The 17,462-nt window shown below is 33.6% G+C and overlaps 1 protein-coding gene across 1 annotated transcript in view; it reads right to left on the bottom strand.

The window, feature by feature from the left end:
• Window positions 1-17,462, bottom strand: part of LOC129798745 (dopamine receptor 1) — a 97,476-nt gene that overhangs the window by 29,970 nt on the left and 50,044 nt on the right. Inside the window, exons 2-3 of the mRNA XM_055842057.1 lie at window positions 2,422-2,527; window positions 1,841-2,020 (exon numbers count right to left, since the gene is read on the bottom strand). Of these exons, the coding sequence (XP_055698032.1) occupies window positions 1,841-2,020; window positions 2,422-2,527 (286 nt within the window). The remainder of the gene's footprint in view (window positions 1-1,840; window positions 2,021-2,421; window positions 2,528-17,462) is intronic.

Raw genomic sequence — 17,462 nt, 5'->3', positions numbered from 1 at the left:
TAAAAAACGTATCCAAATATCTGCCAATGCAATCTCTGATGTCGTTGATCGTTAAATCCAGACCTGAAATTATAATTAGCAAAGTTATTTTAACAGGAGTTGAAAAACAACTTTCCAAATTTAAAGGAATTATTGAGGTCTTGCAGGAGTATACTTTTAATGGGGTTATGTTTTTTCGATTAACATGACACATTTTTTACTTCGAGATGTTGAATTATTAGTGATAAATCACTAAATAAATCATTTCTCATACTGCCACAATTATTTTAGAATATCAATGATGAAAATATACTTACTGAGTATTCTGTGCAATACACATAGCGAGACACTGGATATTGTTGGGGGACTTCAAGACTTCCCTTTTGGTAGCTGCCAAATTCTACTACAATCTGGGATATCGTCTTTGCTGCATCCGAGTTCTCACAAAACTGCACAAAACTTATTATCACTGTAATCCTTGCGTTTAATAACACTGATTTTTAATAAGGAAAACGCAGAAAACATACCTCCACAAAGAGCAAATGATGCAAACTGAAGAGACGCACTGACAATTTGCGAGTTTTTACAGAACCCTGAACCCTCGGTACGGTACACACTTATTTGAGTTTTGGCGGTAGACTTATCATAGAATTCTGAGGCTTGTACCAACACTCATATGCTAAATGTTCAGCCAAGTCTTATTAAGACTTGTCACAACAATTATTTATAAAAATGAACTTTGATTCAACACTAAAAGTAGGGGTTGAGTGTAGTATCAAGTCTAACTCCGTGCGGAGTTTATTCAACACTCTTTTCAACACTTATTTATTTGAAGACCTTCTCTCAGTGTATATATCGCTCCTTGGAAATTACAAGGGGCCAACTCAATCTGAGCCATTTTTCAGAAGGCAGCATGAAAGATTCAACTTTGTGTAAATAAGTATCTCAATTTAATGACTGAACAAAAACATTTTATTTCTTTTCTATTTGTATGAGCACTAATATAAACATCGAAACTTTTATATTTTTACCTTTCAAAATATGTTTTTTAATTAGTTAGCTCCTTGTCGTTCTAAATGATGTGCAAATTTTGCTAAAAATTAGAATGACAAGGTATCAACTTGCTTGAGTTAGTCCCCTGTTTAACAAAAATTTGAACGATGAATATATTTTGTCCCCCTTTACGTCAATCAAAATTATGCAAGTAACCAAAAAGATTAAAATTTTGAAAAACTTTTCTAATAACGAAATTTAATGACTTATAACATCTGAAAATTTATTAAATTTCCTTTCTAAGTGCATTAAATTCTCAAAATCGCAAAAAAGTGAGTTGACCCCTTGTAATTTCCAAGGAGCAATATGGTTTTTTGTCTGTTAAAGTTGATGATTTCCTTAACTGATCGATAGTACCCCCGTCTACCCTATAATAAGAAGATCCTTTTTTCCTTCTTAAAATTGATAAAGCAGAAATGTCTTTTTCACGAATGTGTCTTTGCAAAACCACCTCTAACAGCTTCAGGAAACGTCCATGAACCAAGGCTAAGCAGTGTTGAGATATCCTCTGGATGCTTCATAATCACATATCATTATGTTGGAAAATGGGATTTTAATATGGCATATTGTGAAGATTGCGTCTCCAAAAAGGGAGGCTATATATTCAAAGGGATTCACCGTCACGGTAAAGGAGATAAACGAAAGTTGGTAATTCAACGTTGAAAGACTGGAAAAGATTTTGAGGTTTGGGAGATCCTGCTTTTCTCCTAATGGTTCGTGTAGGAAAATTTTCCCCAAGTTATACATCGAACTCACCACCCTCTGTGCGTAGATAAGAAATGTACATTTGTTGAAGGTAAAAACTTACCTAATAAATCGTTAACCCCCGCAAAGGTCATAACTAGTGATGCGACAAATAGATCGGCTATGGCTAAAGAGGCTAAAAATAAATTTCCGATTCGTCGTAAGCTCCGTTCTGTGTAAATGGCGATACACACTAAAATGTTGCCAGCAACCGACAAAAAAATAAGTAGCGATAAAAAAACACCTGAAAAGAAGGAATGGCCTTTAAAAGCATTGAGGTTTTGGATAAGAATGGGTCAGGACAATGAATGAAGAAAGTGAGAGAAAAGTTTTACGGGACAAATACACGTGTGAGTGTCAATTGTTTGAGGAATTGCTTGAAGGGAAAAAAAGGTGCTTTCCTTCCCAAGTTCAACAAAAAAAAAAGCTCTCCCCTCTTTTCACTTTCTACCTCTGGCCTCATTTGCACAGAGCTTTTCACTTTCTCCTGTGATGAAACACAAAAGTTAATGAGACAGACTTCTGTTGTTGGCTGGGAAAGCGAGAAAAGGGGGGATTCAGGGAGCTTTTCATGGGCACAAAGTCCAATTAATTAATTGTACGAAAACCGAGGCAAATGGGAAAGCAGAAATAGAGTCAACTCACCAACAAGTAAAATTGATAACAATGTCACAGCGTCTGGCTCTTCCTCCACATCCTCCGGATGTTCCACGATTTTTGGCCAGGTGGTATCATTAAAATTTGACGTTACCTGGAACAGTAAAAAAGAAGACGTCACACTTTTTTTCTTCTTGCAAGGATGTCGGTTCACAATGCCCTTCTTTTCGTGCTTTTTGATTGATTTTAGGTGTAAAAGCCTGGACATATTTCTCCATTGAATTTTAAATTTTAATTTAAGGGGTTTATCACTCTAAGCTTTTCTTATTAGGGTGGCGACATTACTTGTGGCCTTTACTCATGGCTTCGTCGCAATTTTTGGTGGAAAATAATTCCGAAAACTTAGTAGAAAGGACAAAGGAGTAGAAAGGAGTCACTCTTAGAAAAACGGCAACTCTTGCTAATATGGGAAAACTTGCCGTTTTTTTAAGATTGACTCCATTTTCCGACGAATTCTGGAGGGTAATTCTGTAACGCTCTGGCAATGCCATATTGTAGTAGGACTGTTGAGCCTGGAGGAGTTGGAGGGAGAAAGCCCGTCCTGACGAAGACTCTTCTAAGCCAACGGTACCAATCACTGTTCAGTTGGGGTGTAACTTGAGGGGTGCTATTACAACGGCTAACTTCAAGTTACGACATCGCTATAATTCCGCTAGATGGGGTTGTGAGTGCTCGGCGAGTTATTCCGAAGGCACAATCGATCGGCACCTCAGTTGGTCTTCACCAGTGAAGCGAGGAGGACGTCAGATTCGTGGCTCTCTTGGAATGGGCAATGGGGGCTCACTCCCGGAGACAAGCGATGAAGGGTGCTCCAGCATGTTCTGGTGTGAGATCCGTAGCAATCTTGCTACAATATGACATATTGGTTTTGAGTCTCAAGAGAGCTTTTTCGAAAATGCGATTCTGTAGCCGTGGCTTTGCCATTTCAGCTCACGTGACATTGTCACAAGACACATATTTGAGATTTCTGGCAATTAAAATTACAATGAATGTTGTTAAACAAATCAAACCAAGACAAACTGTATTTGCATAATATCACTAAGTAAAGGCATTTCATTAAAAAATCAGTGAATTGCATTTTCGAACTCATATGATATGAGAAAAAAAGCTCGATTGACATTGTCAGGCTTCGAACTCACGCGTGACAATGCCACGAAAATTACAGAATTCCCCTACTGGTTCCTTTCTACTAAATTTCCCTAACGTCGGTTTTCTAACAATAATTTCGAAAACCAAAAAAATGTGATATTCTTTTAAAACACGTCTAATATTTTTAATTTCGAGATTTTTTAAAATCATTTTGTGACATTATTGTGAAGTTTTTTGCGATGAGGCCGTAACTAACGACAGAGGCCACAAGTAATACCGCTACCCTATTGTGTTTTTTTTTATCCATTTTAAATTTGATACCTGAAAAAGCTAAATTTTTAAATTAAACTAAAATTAGTTTTTTATATTTTATATTCTGTTTAGCTTGTGGAAAATATATTGACAAGAAAAAAAATATAATAAGAATAATTTTGGGGATTTGTCTAAATTCCAGCTTAATATTTTTGATTTTATTATTTTAAAGGTCTTTTTCTTATACGGACTTCAGACTTATCCAAATACCTTAACAGCTCTAAATTCTTATCTACAAAATTTCATGAAAAAAAAGAACTTTGAATTACATTATTAAGGTTAAGTGACCTATTAGATTCTGAAAAAGCAACAAAATTGATTGCTATTTAGGATTTTGAGACTTTCAGGAACTGGGCTAAACCCCTAGTCTGAAGACCGTTCTATCCCTGTATCAAATCTTACAATTAGACTAAGCTTCTATTTAGCTTTTAACCATCAATTGATTACTTCTCAATCTCATTATAAAAAAATCTTTGACTTTAATATTCGAATTGGTTTTCGAAGAGCTTGGCAAGCCTCTACTTAAACTTCAATTCTTAAAATAGTTTTTTTTCTTATTACTTAAAGTCTATATTTTTTATTAGAATTATACTTTTGCTATGATATTGATTCGGTCCCCATTTCTACGAATTTTCAAATGGCTTTCGATTTTCGAAAGACTATTTTTTGCATATTTGAAGATAATAATTTTGAACAAAAATTTTTTTTTTATTTTCAAAACACATGAAGTAGTTATTCAAAAAGAAAATGAAAGTGCTTAAGATCTCTTTCGAATTTAAGATCATTCTTAAAACATCCTGGACAGTACAGTTAGTTAGTTTTTCGATATAAGATCTTCATTAAGTTATAGGGCTTTAATCTAAATTTAGACAAGGAAAATTCTATATTATTTTTTATTTTTAGAAAAATGCTTTTATTTTAATAATATTATTGCTTTCCAGAATTAACCAATTGAAGTTTACATGGTGTTTGAATTTAGTAGCTTTCATCTCTTCAAAGTAACTTATTTTGATATTCTTATATATTTTCGAATATATCTTCTTTAACTTTGAAAACGTTGCTTTAAACTGTTTGTGTTCGACTAGGACCCCAGTAAAAATCCCGAAAGCCGAAACCCGAATGCCAAAACCCCGCGCAAAAGCCAAAACACTGAATGATTCGAAAGCCCGAAAAGCCTAACTCATGTATGGGCTAAAACCACGAACATCCAATTCCTCAATAATAAGTCAAAATCCCGCAAATCCTAAATTCCGAACGGGCTAAAATCCTGAAAAGCCTAAATCTTGAATAGCTTAAAATCCCGAACACCAAAATCCCAACAACAACAACGATGGCATAACGATTCAAAGGCCTTCCCTCAAGAAGAGTTCCTGACATCCATTACTATTTTTTCTTTAACAGGAACAGAGTTATCAATTCCATGCCCTGTGGAATCAAGTGCAGTGACCGTCACTGGATGCAATTCGAACACCTTTAACGCCTGAGAAGTCCTGGTGACCTAAACGGGATTCGAACTCTAAATACATACATCATAGAGCGACCACTTGACCATTTGAGTGTCCAAAAAATACTGAAAGCAAAATCGCGAACGAATTAAAATCCCGAAAAGCTGAAGTCCCGAAGGGGCTAAAATTCCGAAAAGCCTAAGTCCCTAATGGGCTAGTATACCGAAAGCCAAAATCCCGGTCGAATTAAAATTGCGAAAAGTCAATGTCTCGAATGAGCTAAAAGCTCAACAGCGTCCTGAAAATCCAAAATCCCGAAAAGCGGACTTTAACCATTCGAGATTTTGGCTTTTCGGAATTTTGGCGTTCGTGATTCTGGTCGGCACCAGTTTGACAGAAGGCTTAACGAATTTATTCGAAATGGCTTCAAATTTTCGAAAAGCTACACCTGTTCTTGTGCAGAATTATGCGTTGGTTCATTGAATGAGCTATTTATTTGCTCTGAATCAGGGGTGTCAAAAACCGTTGAAATCGAATAAACGTCAAAATAAGTTTGTTCAGGTAGCGTTTTGACCATTGATGTACAAGTTTAATTCGACGTTTGTTCGTTTTCAAACGCTTCTTGCACACCGCTGCTCTGAATGCTGCAAAGGTTATTTCGAAATTTAAGTAGGGGAAAGTGTGCTATCTTCGGACGACTCAACCTTCGAACAATTACCTAATTTTTTTAGTTCCTAATGGATTTGTCCCACTGACTGATTCTTTTCAAGAAATTTGAGGCATTGGATTAGCTATTGAAATATTATATTACAATGAGGCATTTATTAAAAACATATTGAAAGAGGGTAGGAGGGCTTGTGGTGAAGTTGGTAAGAACGTTCAGTTCTTGGGCAGTGTAACACCAGCTCGATTGTCCCGACCGGTACAAACGATTGAAGCGTCTGTTTAAATGGATATAATGTATTTCTTATACAGATCGTAAACCGAATAAAAAATCATCGAATCGAATTCATCGAATCGTCCGAAGGTAGCGCGCTTTGCCCTATTTGGACATACACTTGAAACTGATTAATCAATTAATTTTGATTTTTAAAAAATTGTCAGTCCTAAAAATCCGATTCAAATTTCCACAATTGAAAATATATTATCTAAAAAGAATTTGCTGCAGAATAAAGATTTTTTTTTCTTGAATTATTCAATGACTTTGAAAGCACAATGCGTCTAGTACGGCCTTAATGTAAATTAAAAGTTAAAATACATTTCGATCGTATCGTCCGTATGATGGCCAGTTGAACAAAGACCGAACAACGTAGCTGAAGCCAATATCGAAAATTTTTTATTAAATTCAGTGAAAAGTGCCAAAATAAATGTTAAATTGGCAAAGTGTAATAGTAGACGAACGATGAATTTTCAAATTGTAAAATGACTTTAATTGACCCTCTGAGGAAGACCCGTACCAAGGGTCAAAAGCTTTGTTAAAAAATCGAAGTCTTTCTTTTTGAAAAGAAACGAATTCTCCGGCGAACACCGGAAGAACTGCAACTAGGTGCCCGGACTAAGCACTGAGTTTAAGTAAGTTAACAGCTTTTCTAAGTGTGATGTTTCATTTTGATAAATTTCTCTCGCCTTATTCGAAAATTTAGTTTAAAAATTCGAAATTGAATTTGAGTTATTCGAACTTTGACGACTTTTTGGTCAAGTTAGAATTCTATTTACCGTTAATCCAAGGCACTATTTGAGAATCAAACTCCAGGTGTGAATGGAAAGATCTAATAATATGACATTAAATCAGAATATACTTGGAAAACAACGGCCACTAAAGCTTTATACGTATTTGCATTTTTGGGCTAGTATAAATTCAAGGTGATATTTGTTATTTGGATAATTACTAATGAACTTAACTATTTTATATTGAATATTATTACTGTTTTTGCTATAGGGGAAACTGGGGCACCACCAAACACGAGGTACCACCAAACACTGCGATTTTTAAATTGGATATTGGATAACAGAGGATAAGACCGATAGGAATTTATAGGCACTATAGGGATGCTTGTTCACTGAAGGTATGGTCGAGATAGTCCGAGTAGTTTAGAAATAAAAATTAGTGTTTGGTGGTGCCCCAGTTTCCCCTAATTTTATTGCTCTTTTGTCTCTGTCTTTCGTTTGCTAAAAAACTTTGTTGTTTCCTTCAATTGGCAAGAAAATCTCTCGAATTTCGAAAATCTTTGTATTTTCGAAAAGCCAGCACTGAATTGATCTAAAAGTAGTATTTTCAGTAACGATAATATAAATTTTCTAAGAAACCATGAATAACAAATTACCCAGCCGCTTTTCAGTTACAATGTTGTAGTTCATTTTTAGTCTACCTAACACAAAATTCAAATCGTGTGTGTTCAAAACATTTTATGAATTTAATTTTCAACACATTTCCATTCATTTCCTGCAGAATTACCATAAAACAACTTCCCTGATTTGCAGTGCTGTGCAAGAATTTTGCACTAAAATTGCCATTAAAATTGCCTTGACGAGTGAAAAATGGTGTTCATATTTTTTTTCTCAGTGCACAAAAGCTAAAAGAATCGTGCTTCATCCACGTGCAATTGTATTTTTAGCTTCCTCATGGGGGGTGGTTAGAAAGCCACCCCCTCAATATTCCACCCTTTGGAGCGACACCGCGAGCGCGTGAATGAAGATGGAAAAAATGCATGCAATATCGCATGGAATATCTCGTTAATTTACGACTTTATATGCAACAATATGGAATTTACATATCACAATTAAGGAATTGAGGGGAGTGGGATATAAAAAAATAGGTCTGTAAATCACTTAATTTACGGTCAACACCCCCAACTTGTTGATAAATTGCCTTGGCTTCACCTTTTTTCTCTGTTTAGGTGAAGTTGGGATTGTCGTGGAGGACGGTACGATGGGATCCTGGAGAAGAACTTGACTGAAGAGGTGGAAAAAGGAACGAGGATTCGCGAAGGAGATATAGGATGAAGGTGAAACAATCACGAATTCTTAACGTTTCCGACATTCTCTAGTAGATTTTCCTTTTTTTGTGCATATCGCCCAGGAAAAAAAGGAAATGCTGGGCATACAATTATCATTTGGTTACTCCAAATCCTCCTTTTCCCGTTCCTTGGTACACCAGAAGGAGTTTATCGTGGATAAGAAGCAAAAGAAAGCGTGTAATTGATTTTAAATAATGTTACCAGTCCGTGAGAGCTTTTCCTACCCTCCCAGCACAAGTATTTCTCTGTAGTCACGTCCCTAATCTCTTAAGTACTCAAACCCACCCACATGCAATTGCGCGCCAAGGAAAGTACCCTCCAGGACCATGGAGGACGATAAGAATGAATGAAGAGATGAAGTGGAGGCAGCATTAAATATCCATTCAATGAAATTGCAATATTGTTGGTTAATATTTTTCCCATTCAGAAGCTCATCTTTCCACCCTCCAATCCTCTCTGCACTTGAATTTTTCACCATGGAAAAATTTTTCACTCTCTCCCATTTGGATAAAATATTAATGACATTTTCCTGGGTGAAATGAAAAGAATTACAGAGCTGCAAAGTTTCTCATATATATCTCAAGACTAAATTTATTGCAATTTCTAACATGTAAGACTTTTGAATTTTCCCTCACATCCCAGCCCAAAAGAAAATCCTGCAAAGCCCCCAGAAAGGCCTCTTGCACCCACCCCAAAAAACTGCCAAGAAAATTTATCCATCCAATTGAGAGAGAGCATGAAAATGAAGTTTCCTTGTGAAAAGTATGACATACATTTAATGAGAAAATTCACAAATTCACTCAATTCGACTTCTTTTTTTTTACCCCCAAAGACCCAATTGTTTCACATACTTTTCCGTCTTTACCACGTCCAATCTGGAAGAAATAAATTTCGCTGTATTGTTAAATTGAAAAAGGGTGGGAAAAAGTTTTAATCAACTTCTTTCAACGGATTTTTTATTTCGACAAACCTCTCTCTCGACTTTTTTACAGAGGCTTTCTGTGAAATTGGTACCATTCTTTCACCCCTCTCAAAAAAAAAAAACGTTCGATGCGCCCGGAAAAACCGCCGAAAGCTCTTTATTCAATTTCATCTGCTTATTTCGTTTCTTTTTCAATGCTTTTCGTGCATCGCGGCTTCCACCAAATTCGTCATTTACAGCTTGGGGAATGCAGAAAAAAAGGCCGAGTGGAATCTCTTAAAAAAAAGCAACATAAAAGCTCAATAAGCTTCGAAACGGTGTTTAAAAATTCGGACGTTGAATCGTTTTGTTTGGAATATTCCTTTTGAAATAATGCCTCATAAGAGCCTTTAGATGTTGTACTGAAACTCCTGGGGGATTTCCAATTGAAAACCTCATTTCTGATTGTTCAGGCATAATAAAAAATGTTTGGCCAAAAAACATTCAACATAGATAGACTAACGATGACCAGATTGTTGTAAAATACTGCAGATTTAGCAGAGATTAACTAAGGGAAGAGCACCAGCGATCGGCAGTGTTTCTCGGATCGTCACGTTAACTCTTTCGCGTTATTAGGGTCATATATAACCCGGGGAAAAAACAATTGTTTTTGACTATTTACATTAATTGAAATCTATCGGTTTGTGGCACGACATCATAATAGAAGGATGTAAGATTCTTGAATAATTTTCTCAAGACTCCAGATATTCAGGAAAAGAAAATATTTGAGATCAAAAATCACTAATTTCGAACTTTATGAAATGACTTTTTTTTCAAAATTTTTTATATTCATTTATTTTTTTTAGCAAAAAGTTCTCTGGAAATACAAAATAGAATATCCAAAGATTGTATATTGCATATTTTGATATAATAAACAGCTCTCAATTTTCCAGAAAAGCGTGTAGAATTTTCCGGGTCATATATGACCCTATTGTCCGCAAGTGTAGCGGTATTTTCGTCCCAAACCTATAGCGAAATGTAGTTGGGACATTGTTTTTCATTGTGAAATGCAGGTGAGACATCTTGCTCCTGGACATTTCATCTTATATCTGATTAATTATAATATATTTTGAAATATTTTAGAGTATTTTGCAAGCGTCTCACATTGTGCAATTGTATTGTGTGTGAATAAATATGTGGATAAGTTTATTTTTGCCAAATACCACTCAAAATATTGTGACACCGTTTTTACAGTGTTCATCAAAACAATCCAGTTTGCCATGGTTTTGGCCAAATTAATAACTTCAAGCAAAAAAAACTCTTAAAAAGCCCGTGATATAGATTTTGAAAATGGTATGTACACTTCCCTTGAGGACAACAGGGTCATATATGACCCGGGGTTTTTCCGAGTTTTCACGCAATGGAATTTTTTTTCCTTTCTGAACTATTATATTTGATCATAAATCATTAGGAAAAACTCAAATTTACATGAATTCATCTGCTGAATAAAAGTGTGACGCGAAAAAGTTAATACCGTATCGTGAGAAAAATCCGAAAAAGTAAAAAAAAATATTCCGGAAATGTTTATTTTACCCTGACGTATTGATCCGAAATCGGTGTAAATATTATGCTTTTCAGGTGTATTAGGGGTTAAAGTTACCCTTTTTCATGTTAATTTTACCCTTAAAACGGCGTAAAATTAACATTAAAAAATGTTGGTAATTTTTACACCTAAAAAGTGTTAAAGTTATGATAATAAAAAGTTAATCGCACCCCCGTTTTTTTCTCAGTGTCCAAATAAGATGATTTTTTTTTTAATTTTCAGCTAACTTTTTACCATTTAACTCGCACAATAATGCACTGAATTAACTAAGATTTAATTTATAAACCCAATTTTTTGTTAGACACCTGGTTAAATTCGTGACAATCCGAGGTACACAGTGCAAGTTTGCAATAGCACTTATTTTTTATTACTTTATTGTAAATATTTGAAAATGAAATGTACAGATACAGGGAAATGGATAATTAATAGACTAATTAGCAAAATTAAAAATACCAAAAAGTTTTTTGGGGCTTGTATTTTCAACTAAATATCGATCATATCTCTAAACATCCCGATCCGTGGTGCTCTTCCCTTATAATATCTATACAAATAGTAACTGTACGTAAAACTCACTAAAATGTTTGTAAAAAAAATTTTTTTGTTCTAAAATGTTTTCATTTTTGGATATGTTTTAGAGATTACCCAGGCGGACATATCATCCATATCTGAAATTAGCGTTGAATCATTCCTAATGACGGTTTTTCAAGGTCAAGGATTAAATAGACACTAGAGAGCGCATTTATCAAGCGAATGGGGTCATTTTGGGCTAATTTTAAAGGTCTTGGAATTTTCTATGAAACTTAACAGGCTTCAATCGGTCCTGAACAAGTAATGAATCGGTTCATATCCGATAAATAATTTTATATCCGTAAATCAATTCTATTACTTATAAAACAATTTTAAATATCCTTTAAACATTCTGAAAGTGTGAGATGAAGTTAAAGATACCGGAAGTTAAAAATACTAAAATAATGATTTTATTATGCCTTGTTCGCATGGTGAAGATAATACGATAAGCTAAAGAAAATGCAGTTCTTAACAATTGTACATTTTTGTGTAAAGTTGTCTCTATTTCAACAAAACCATTAATTTATTTTACATTTCTGTTTATATAGGAACTTTATGTTCTACTGATTACTGATTAACACCGAATAACATCTGTTAATCAGTCATAAATTATTCATCAGACACTGAGAAAAAAAGAGGCTGCGATTAACATTTTTTCGTCATAACTTTAACACTTTTTGGGTGTAAAAATATATCAACATTTTTTAATGTTAATTTTACACCTTTTAAGGGTAAAATCAAAATTAAAGAAGGGTAACTTTAACCCCTAATACACCGAAAAAGGGTAATATTTACAACTTTTTCGGATCAATACTTCAGGGTAAAATTAACATTTCCGGAATGTTATTTTAACTTTTTCGGATTTCTCTCAGTGGACAGAGTGATTAATGGCCAATTAATCACTGATTTTTCAAAAGTAAAGCGAATTGGGGATGATAAGTATAAGCACTTTGCATTTTGATTTTAAGTTAAGGCAATTTTTCAGAAAGTCAAGAAAAAGTGCATTGACTAGCGTATTGACTTTATTACAATTATTCGATGAATCTCGGAAAATAAAAGACTTTTCTTAGAAAAGGGAAAATATAATACATAACCATGCTGTTTGTCTCAAACATCCGTGCTCTAGGGAACAGTGGGGATGGGGAGGTTTGGGACGTGTTTTTTCTTGCATAAATTGGTGGCTGGTACAAGATTCAGCCCTAATTAAAGTGCTACATATTTCAGGAGCAATTTTCATCATCTCACTCCTTTTTTCGAAAATTAATTTTTTATTAAGTTTTTCGTCTTGATAAAATTATTTAATTAAATTATTGTTTAATAAAATTGTATAGGGGAAAGGCTCATAATTTTGTCCAGTTTCTTATTTTGGACACTTTGACGATAAAATTGGACACTACAAATAAATTGATTAAAATGATGGATTTTAATTCCAATATTTGATGAAAAATGAATTCTATCTAAATATTTATTCTTTTTGGAAGATTTTAACATTAAATAAGTAAGATTTTGAATATTATTTGAGTTGAAATTGCTTTGTTGAAAATTCAGTGTGAGCAATTGCTTACGAGAAATATGACAGAACTTCGTGTACTTCAGTTCTTATTTAGCTGTGGTGAAGTACTAACAATGTTTCTTCGCTTTTTTTGAGTGATATTATTGAATGTTCATTGAAAATTGTGTTGATTAAGCAGTCTTCAGATTACAGGCTTAGCCTAGTTCCCGAAGGTCTCAAAATCGTAAATAGCGAGCAACTTTGATGCTTTTTGAGAGCCTCAAAGGTCATTTATCTTTAATAAAATCCAATTCCAAATTATTTTTTTAAAAAAGGTCGTAACTCATCAGAATTTAGAACTGTTGAGCCATTTGGCTAAACCAAGTCTGATGCCCGTATTAACAAAACTCGGATTCGATTCATGGTATGAGCTGTAGAGTGTATTTGCTAAGATTGTAAGCATAAAATTCTAAAGTTTTGTTACTTCAATACGTATTTAATATTGTCCACTTTTGCTTGTAATTTAGAAATTAAAAACTAGCGTAAATGGGATTAGGACGATTAGGACTTTTGAGCCGAACTGATCTATAACAACCTATAGGCCAAACGGTTTGAGATATTAACGATGATTTTTAAATGGCTCTCATGATAAATTTTTCCTCGCAATTTATGAAACAAATACTAGGGTAAGTGTGCTAAATTTCGGCATATTTGCATGCAACCGCCAAAGTCTAAAGTTTGAAATGTAATATCTTTAATAGAAATTGATTTTTTTTATTACTTTTTTTTAAAAAGTGTTGCTTAGAACCTTTTAGACAGTTTATCGTCTTTATTTACTCTAATATCATTCTTAATACATTTTAAAATGAATAAAAATGTAGACATAGCTTTGGTGCCCTATTTCGACCACCTTCATTCTCATAGTTCCTTACCCTTCGAGAAGTTTTCCAATATCTTTTTCACGCCATCTCGTTTGTCGAAGCTACATTTTTTGTTATTCTTTTGCATTGTATAATCTCTAGAGTACGTAAAACTAAAAATTCACGGAAATTCGAGAAACAAAAAAGGTGGCCGAAATTGCAAGCTGGCCGGAATTTGGCACAGTTGCCCTACTCTTTTTTTTATTTTTTTATTCATGCCCCGAACATTATTGACAAACACAGAAAAGTCGCTTGAAAATAAAAATTTGATTGCTTTAAAGTTTCTCATTAGAAAGTTTCAGTATTAGTTCATGGAAACAACAAATTGACCTTACTACCCTCTCTCAATAGTCTAACTTAACCTTTGTTGTGTCTGTAAATAGATAAAATTCGTTTAGAAGATAGCACGAATTAAACTTAATTATGAATTTCGATTGTATTGAACGTATTGAACGAATATGTTCCTGAGAAACTTTCTGCTCTAGCTCCTAGGTCCTTTCACAATGTTCCCTCAAGCAAATAACTCTGGCATGTTGTCCATTGTTGATATTAATCCTCTCGCCCTCTACTTTGCTGCTTGAATAAAATTGATCAGGGTTGGGTTCAAATGTGTGGGAGTTCAATGGGGGGCTGAATGGTGAGGAAAAATAATGGTTGGGCGGAAATAATGGACACCATCTCCCCCATTTATTGATTTATCTACTTGTTAGCTACTTCTACGTGCGGTGACCATCATCGTCACCTCTCCAGCTTGTAGTCTGAAGTGGGAAAATTGGCCAAGTTTCGTGGAGTGGAAAAGCCCATGGGAGGGCTAAAAGTGATCTTAGTGTACAACCACGTAGTTTGTGATTGTCCAACCGAAACCCCTGTAATCAAATACATGGACAAACCATCGGATGAAACAACCTCAAAGTGCCAATGTTGGCTCTTAAGCAAAGTTAAGGGAACAAGAATCAAATCACCCTTTTTGGCTCAAGGGGACAAGAAGCTCCTATTTCTTAAATACACGGTAAAAGACACCCAATCAAGGTGAACTCCAATAGTATGATTAAATAGCTTTCGGTGTTTGTATTTAATTGCTACCTTTCCCGATTCACTAAAACTTCCACCAAGTTCTTTTTCACCCAATTTAACCTTTTGCAGCTGCGACCGAAAGTTCGTCTAAAGTTGAGGGACGCCTTGGTTAAAATTCCATTGCTAAACGAGACTGATTTAATTATGTACACATGACATCGAGTATGTTAAAAAACTATTTGGTTGGAGGGAAAACTTGTGAATTTAACACCATTTGGTATTGTCAAAGAGCTTCAAAACTGCCATATAGAGAGGGAATTTATGTAAATTTATTCCACAACACAATCACACAATTTCCTCTTTTGGATTTTGGAGTGGAAAGGTGTAAGGATGTGTATTAACATAATATCTGGAAAATGTTACAGAGTGGAATATATACACTGAAGTGGGGTGGAAAACAGTTTGCTGGGAAGAAGAACATTCATAAATTTATTGTTACATCGCAAGATATTTCTCTATTCCTACCAAAATACACAAATTGTATACCATGAAGAGGTGCTTAAGATACCACAGACTAGCCAGAGTCGTAATTGGTTTAGGAATCATTAAGCAGAACCTTTAAGTGGGACAGGCTATTTTAATGGCTGGGATATCAGAGTGTTGGATTTTTTTTTGCTTGACCAAAAAGGATTGTGCAGAAAATACCACTAAAAGAGCCTAAAAACCCCAATAAAACTTTAAGAATCCCAAACAATATCCCTTTAAATATTTTCCCACCTAAGTTGAGTGAAAATCAGATACATTAAACTTTAATCGATATTTACGATATCACGTAGAGTTACACTCCTATGTATTAAATATTTATTGCCATAAATTATTTAAGTTCTTTTTACGTTCTCTGGTTGGCTAAACCATGAATATTTTATAGATAAATATTTTGATTCAGTAAATTAGCACATTGATAGTAAAAAAGATTAGCAAAAGAACAATATAATAGTATTTTATTTTGAATAGAAAATTTGCGACAGCAGATTTGTATAGAAAATTATGAAGTTATGAATCATTTATCAAATTTAACATAACAAATTTACCGATTTATATTTAATTTACCGAATTATTTACTAAATGTTTTATACGAATAAAGCCCGTAAATAAATTAAGAACTCCCCCTTAGATGTTCATAACGCATAATTTCATAATTTATAAATTTCCGTCTATAAATAATTGATTTATTTAAGATTTTTAGCAACTTCGATTCTCAATGGATTAACCTAATTTAAATTTAACAATTCTAATTGAGTAAAATGCAAAATATTACAGGAAAAAATTTTTGCACTGATCAATTGAGTTGAAGTAGTATAGGATGGGGTAATTTGTAATCATGATAATTTGGAACTTTGATATTTCTTAATAATTTTAAATGGCAAAAGGAAAAAAAACAACGTCGAAATATTCTCGAATGTAAAGTCTTTTACTTCTTCGTGGTTTTCTTTTTTTTTTAACCATCTGAAACAGTGAGAAAATCTCAGAAATTCCGAAATTTACATGATTCCAAATTACCCCACCCTACCCTAGGTAAAAAAAATAAATTTTCCATAACCCTTTGTTAACTGAACAGAATAATTTGTTAAAAATTAATTTTAAGGTTAAATATAAACGCAGGTAAAATAAATAATCAACTTCAGCTTTTTTGAAAAGAAATAAAGGCCTGATTTAAATTAAAACAAATATCATTTTTAAAAATATTACTTAGAAATAAAGTAGTAGGATTTATAATTATATGACACAAATATTATAAATAAACACCGCATTTAGTTTTAAGAAAAGAGTATTTCAGAGAAGTAAGATTTAGCATTTTAAAATTTTCTTTTCATAAAGGATTACTATAAAAATTTCAAAAACTCCAAGACTGAAAAAAATATTTAAAAATTTCTTAATTTATTCTTGATCTTTGTATTTTCGTAATAGATTTTATTTTTTCTACCTTAAATGAACCGCGGTGGGTAGGATACTCGAATTTTTTTCTTGGAGAAGAGAAAATAAAATTTAAAACTGAAAAATATATTTCATGATTATTTTAATAAATTCATAGAGTTTAATAGCGACATTGTACCGTTTTTGGTTTAATGTTAATGGAAAGCGAAACTTAAATAATGAGATAGATTTAGACAACAAAATTCTAAAATAATAGTTTAAACATAATAAAATTAATTCAAAAGTGATGCAATGCTGAAAGTCGACCGTTAGTGTCCAGGTATATTGAAGTGGGTGCTCCAGAATTAGCCTTAGCCTGAAAGTTTTGATATCAAAGATCTATCACAAGCCATCATACACTGAGGGCTTAGGATCATCGATTAGAGGTTCTTTGCTTAAATTTCTTTTAGCCGTTTCATTACTGTCAAATTTTACAGGCTAAATATTTTAGAAGATCAGTCTGGGTCTATTTTGGCCCTTGAGATATGATGTAAGTCATTATTGTAATTTAGATCTAAAACGTTCATGTTTTAAAAAATGCATGTAGGCCTGCAGAAGGTTCCGATCAAAGACCGACACGTAGACCAATTAACGTAAAGAAGATCAAAAAAGTTTTATACCGAACTTGACTTATATTAAACTTTTTGTAAAGAAGGGTAAATTTTGAAAATTGTATTTAAGAAATAATTATATTA

The sequence above is a fragment of the Phlebotomus papatasi genome, chromosome 1 (genome assembly GCF_024763615.1).
Source record: "Phlebotomus papatasi isolate M1 chromosome 1, Ppap_2.1, whole genome shotgun sequence".
In the NCBI taxonomy this organism is placed as follows: domain Eukaryota; kingdom Metazoa; phylum Arthropoda; class Insecta; order Diptera; family Psychodidae; genus Phlebotomus; species Phlebotomus papatasi.
Note: the sequence above shows the minus strand (reverse complement) of the source record. Positions and strands in the feature narration are given on the sequence as shown.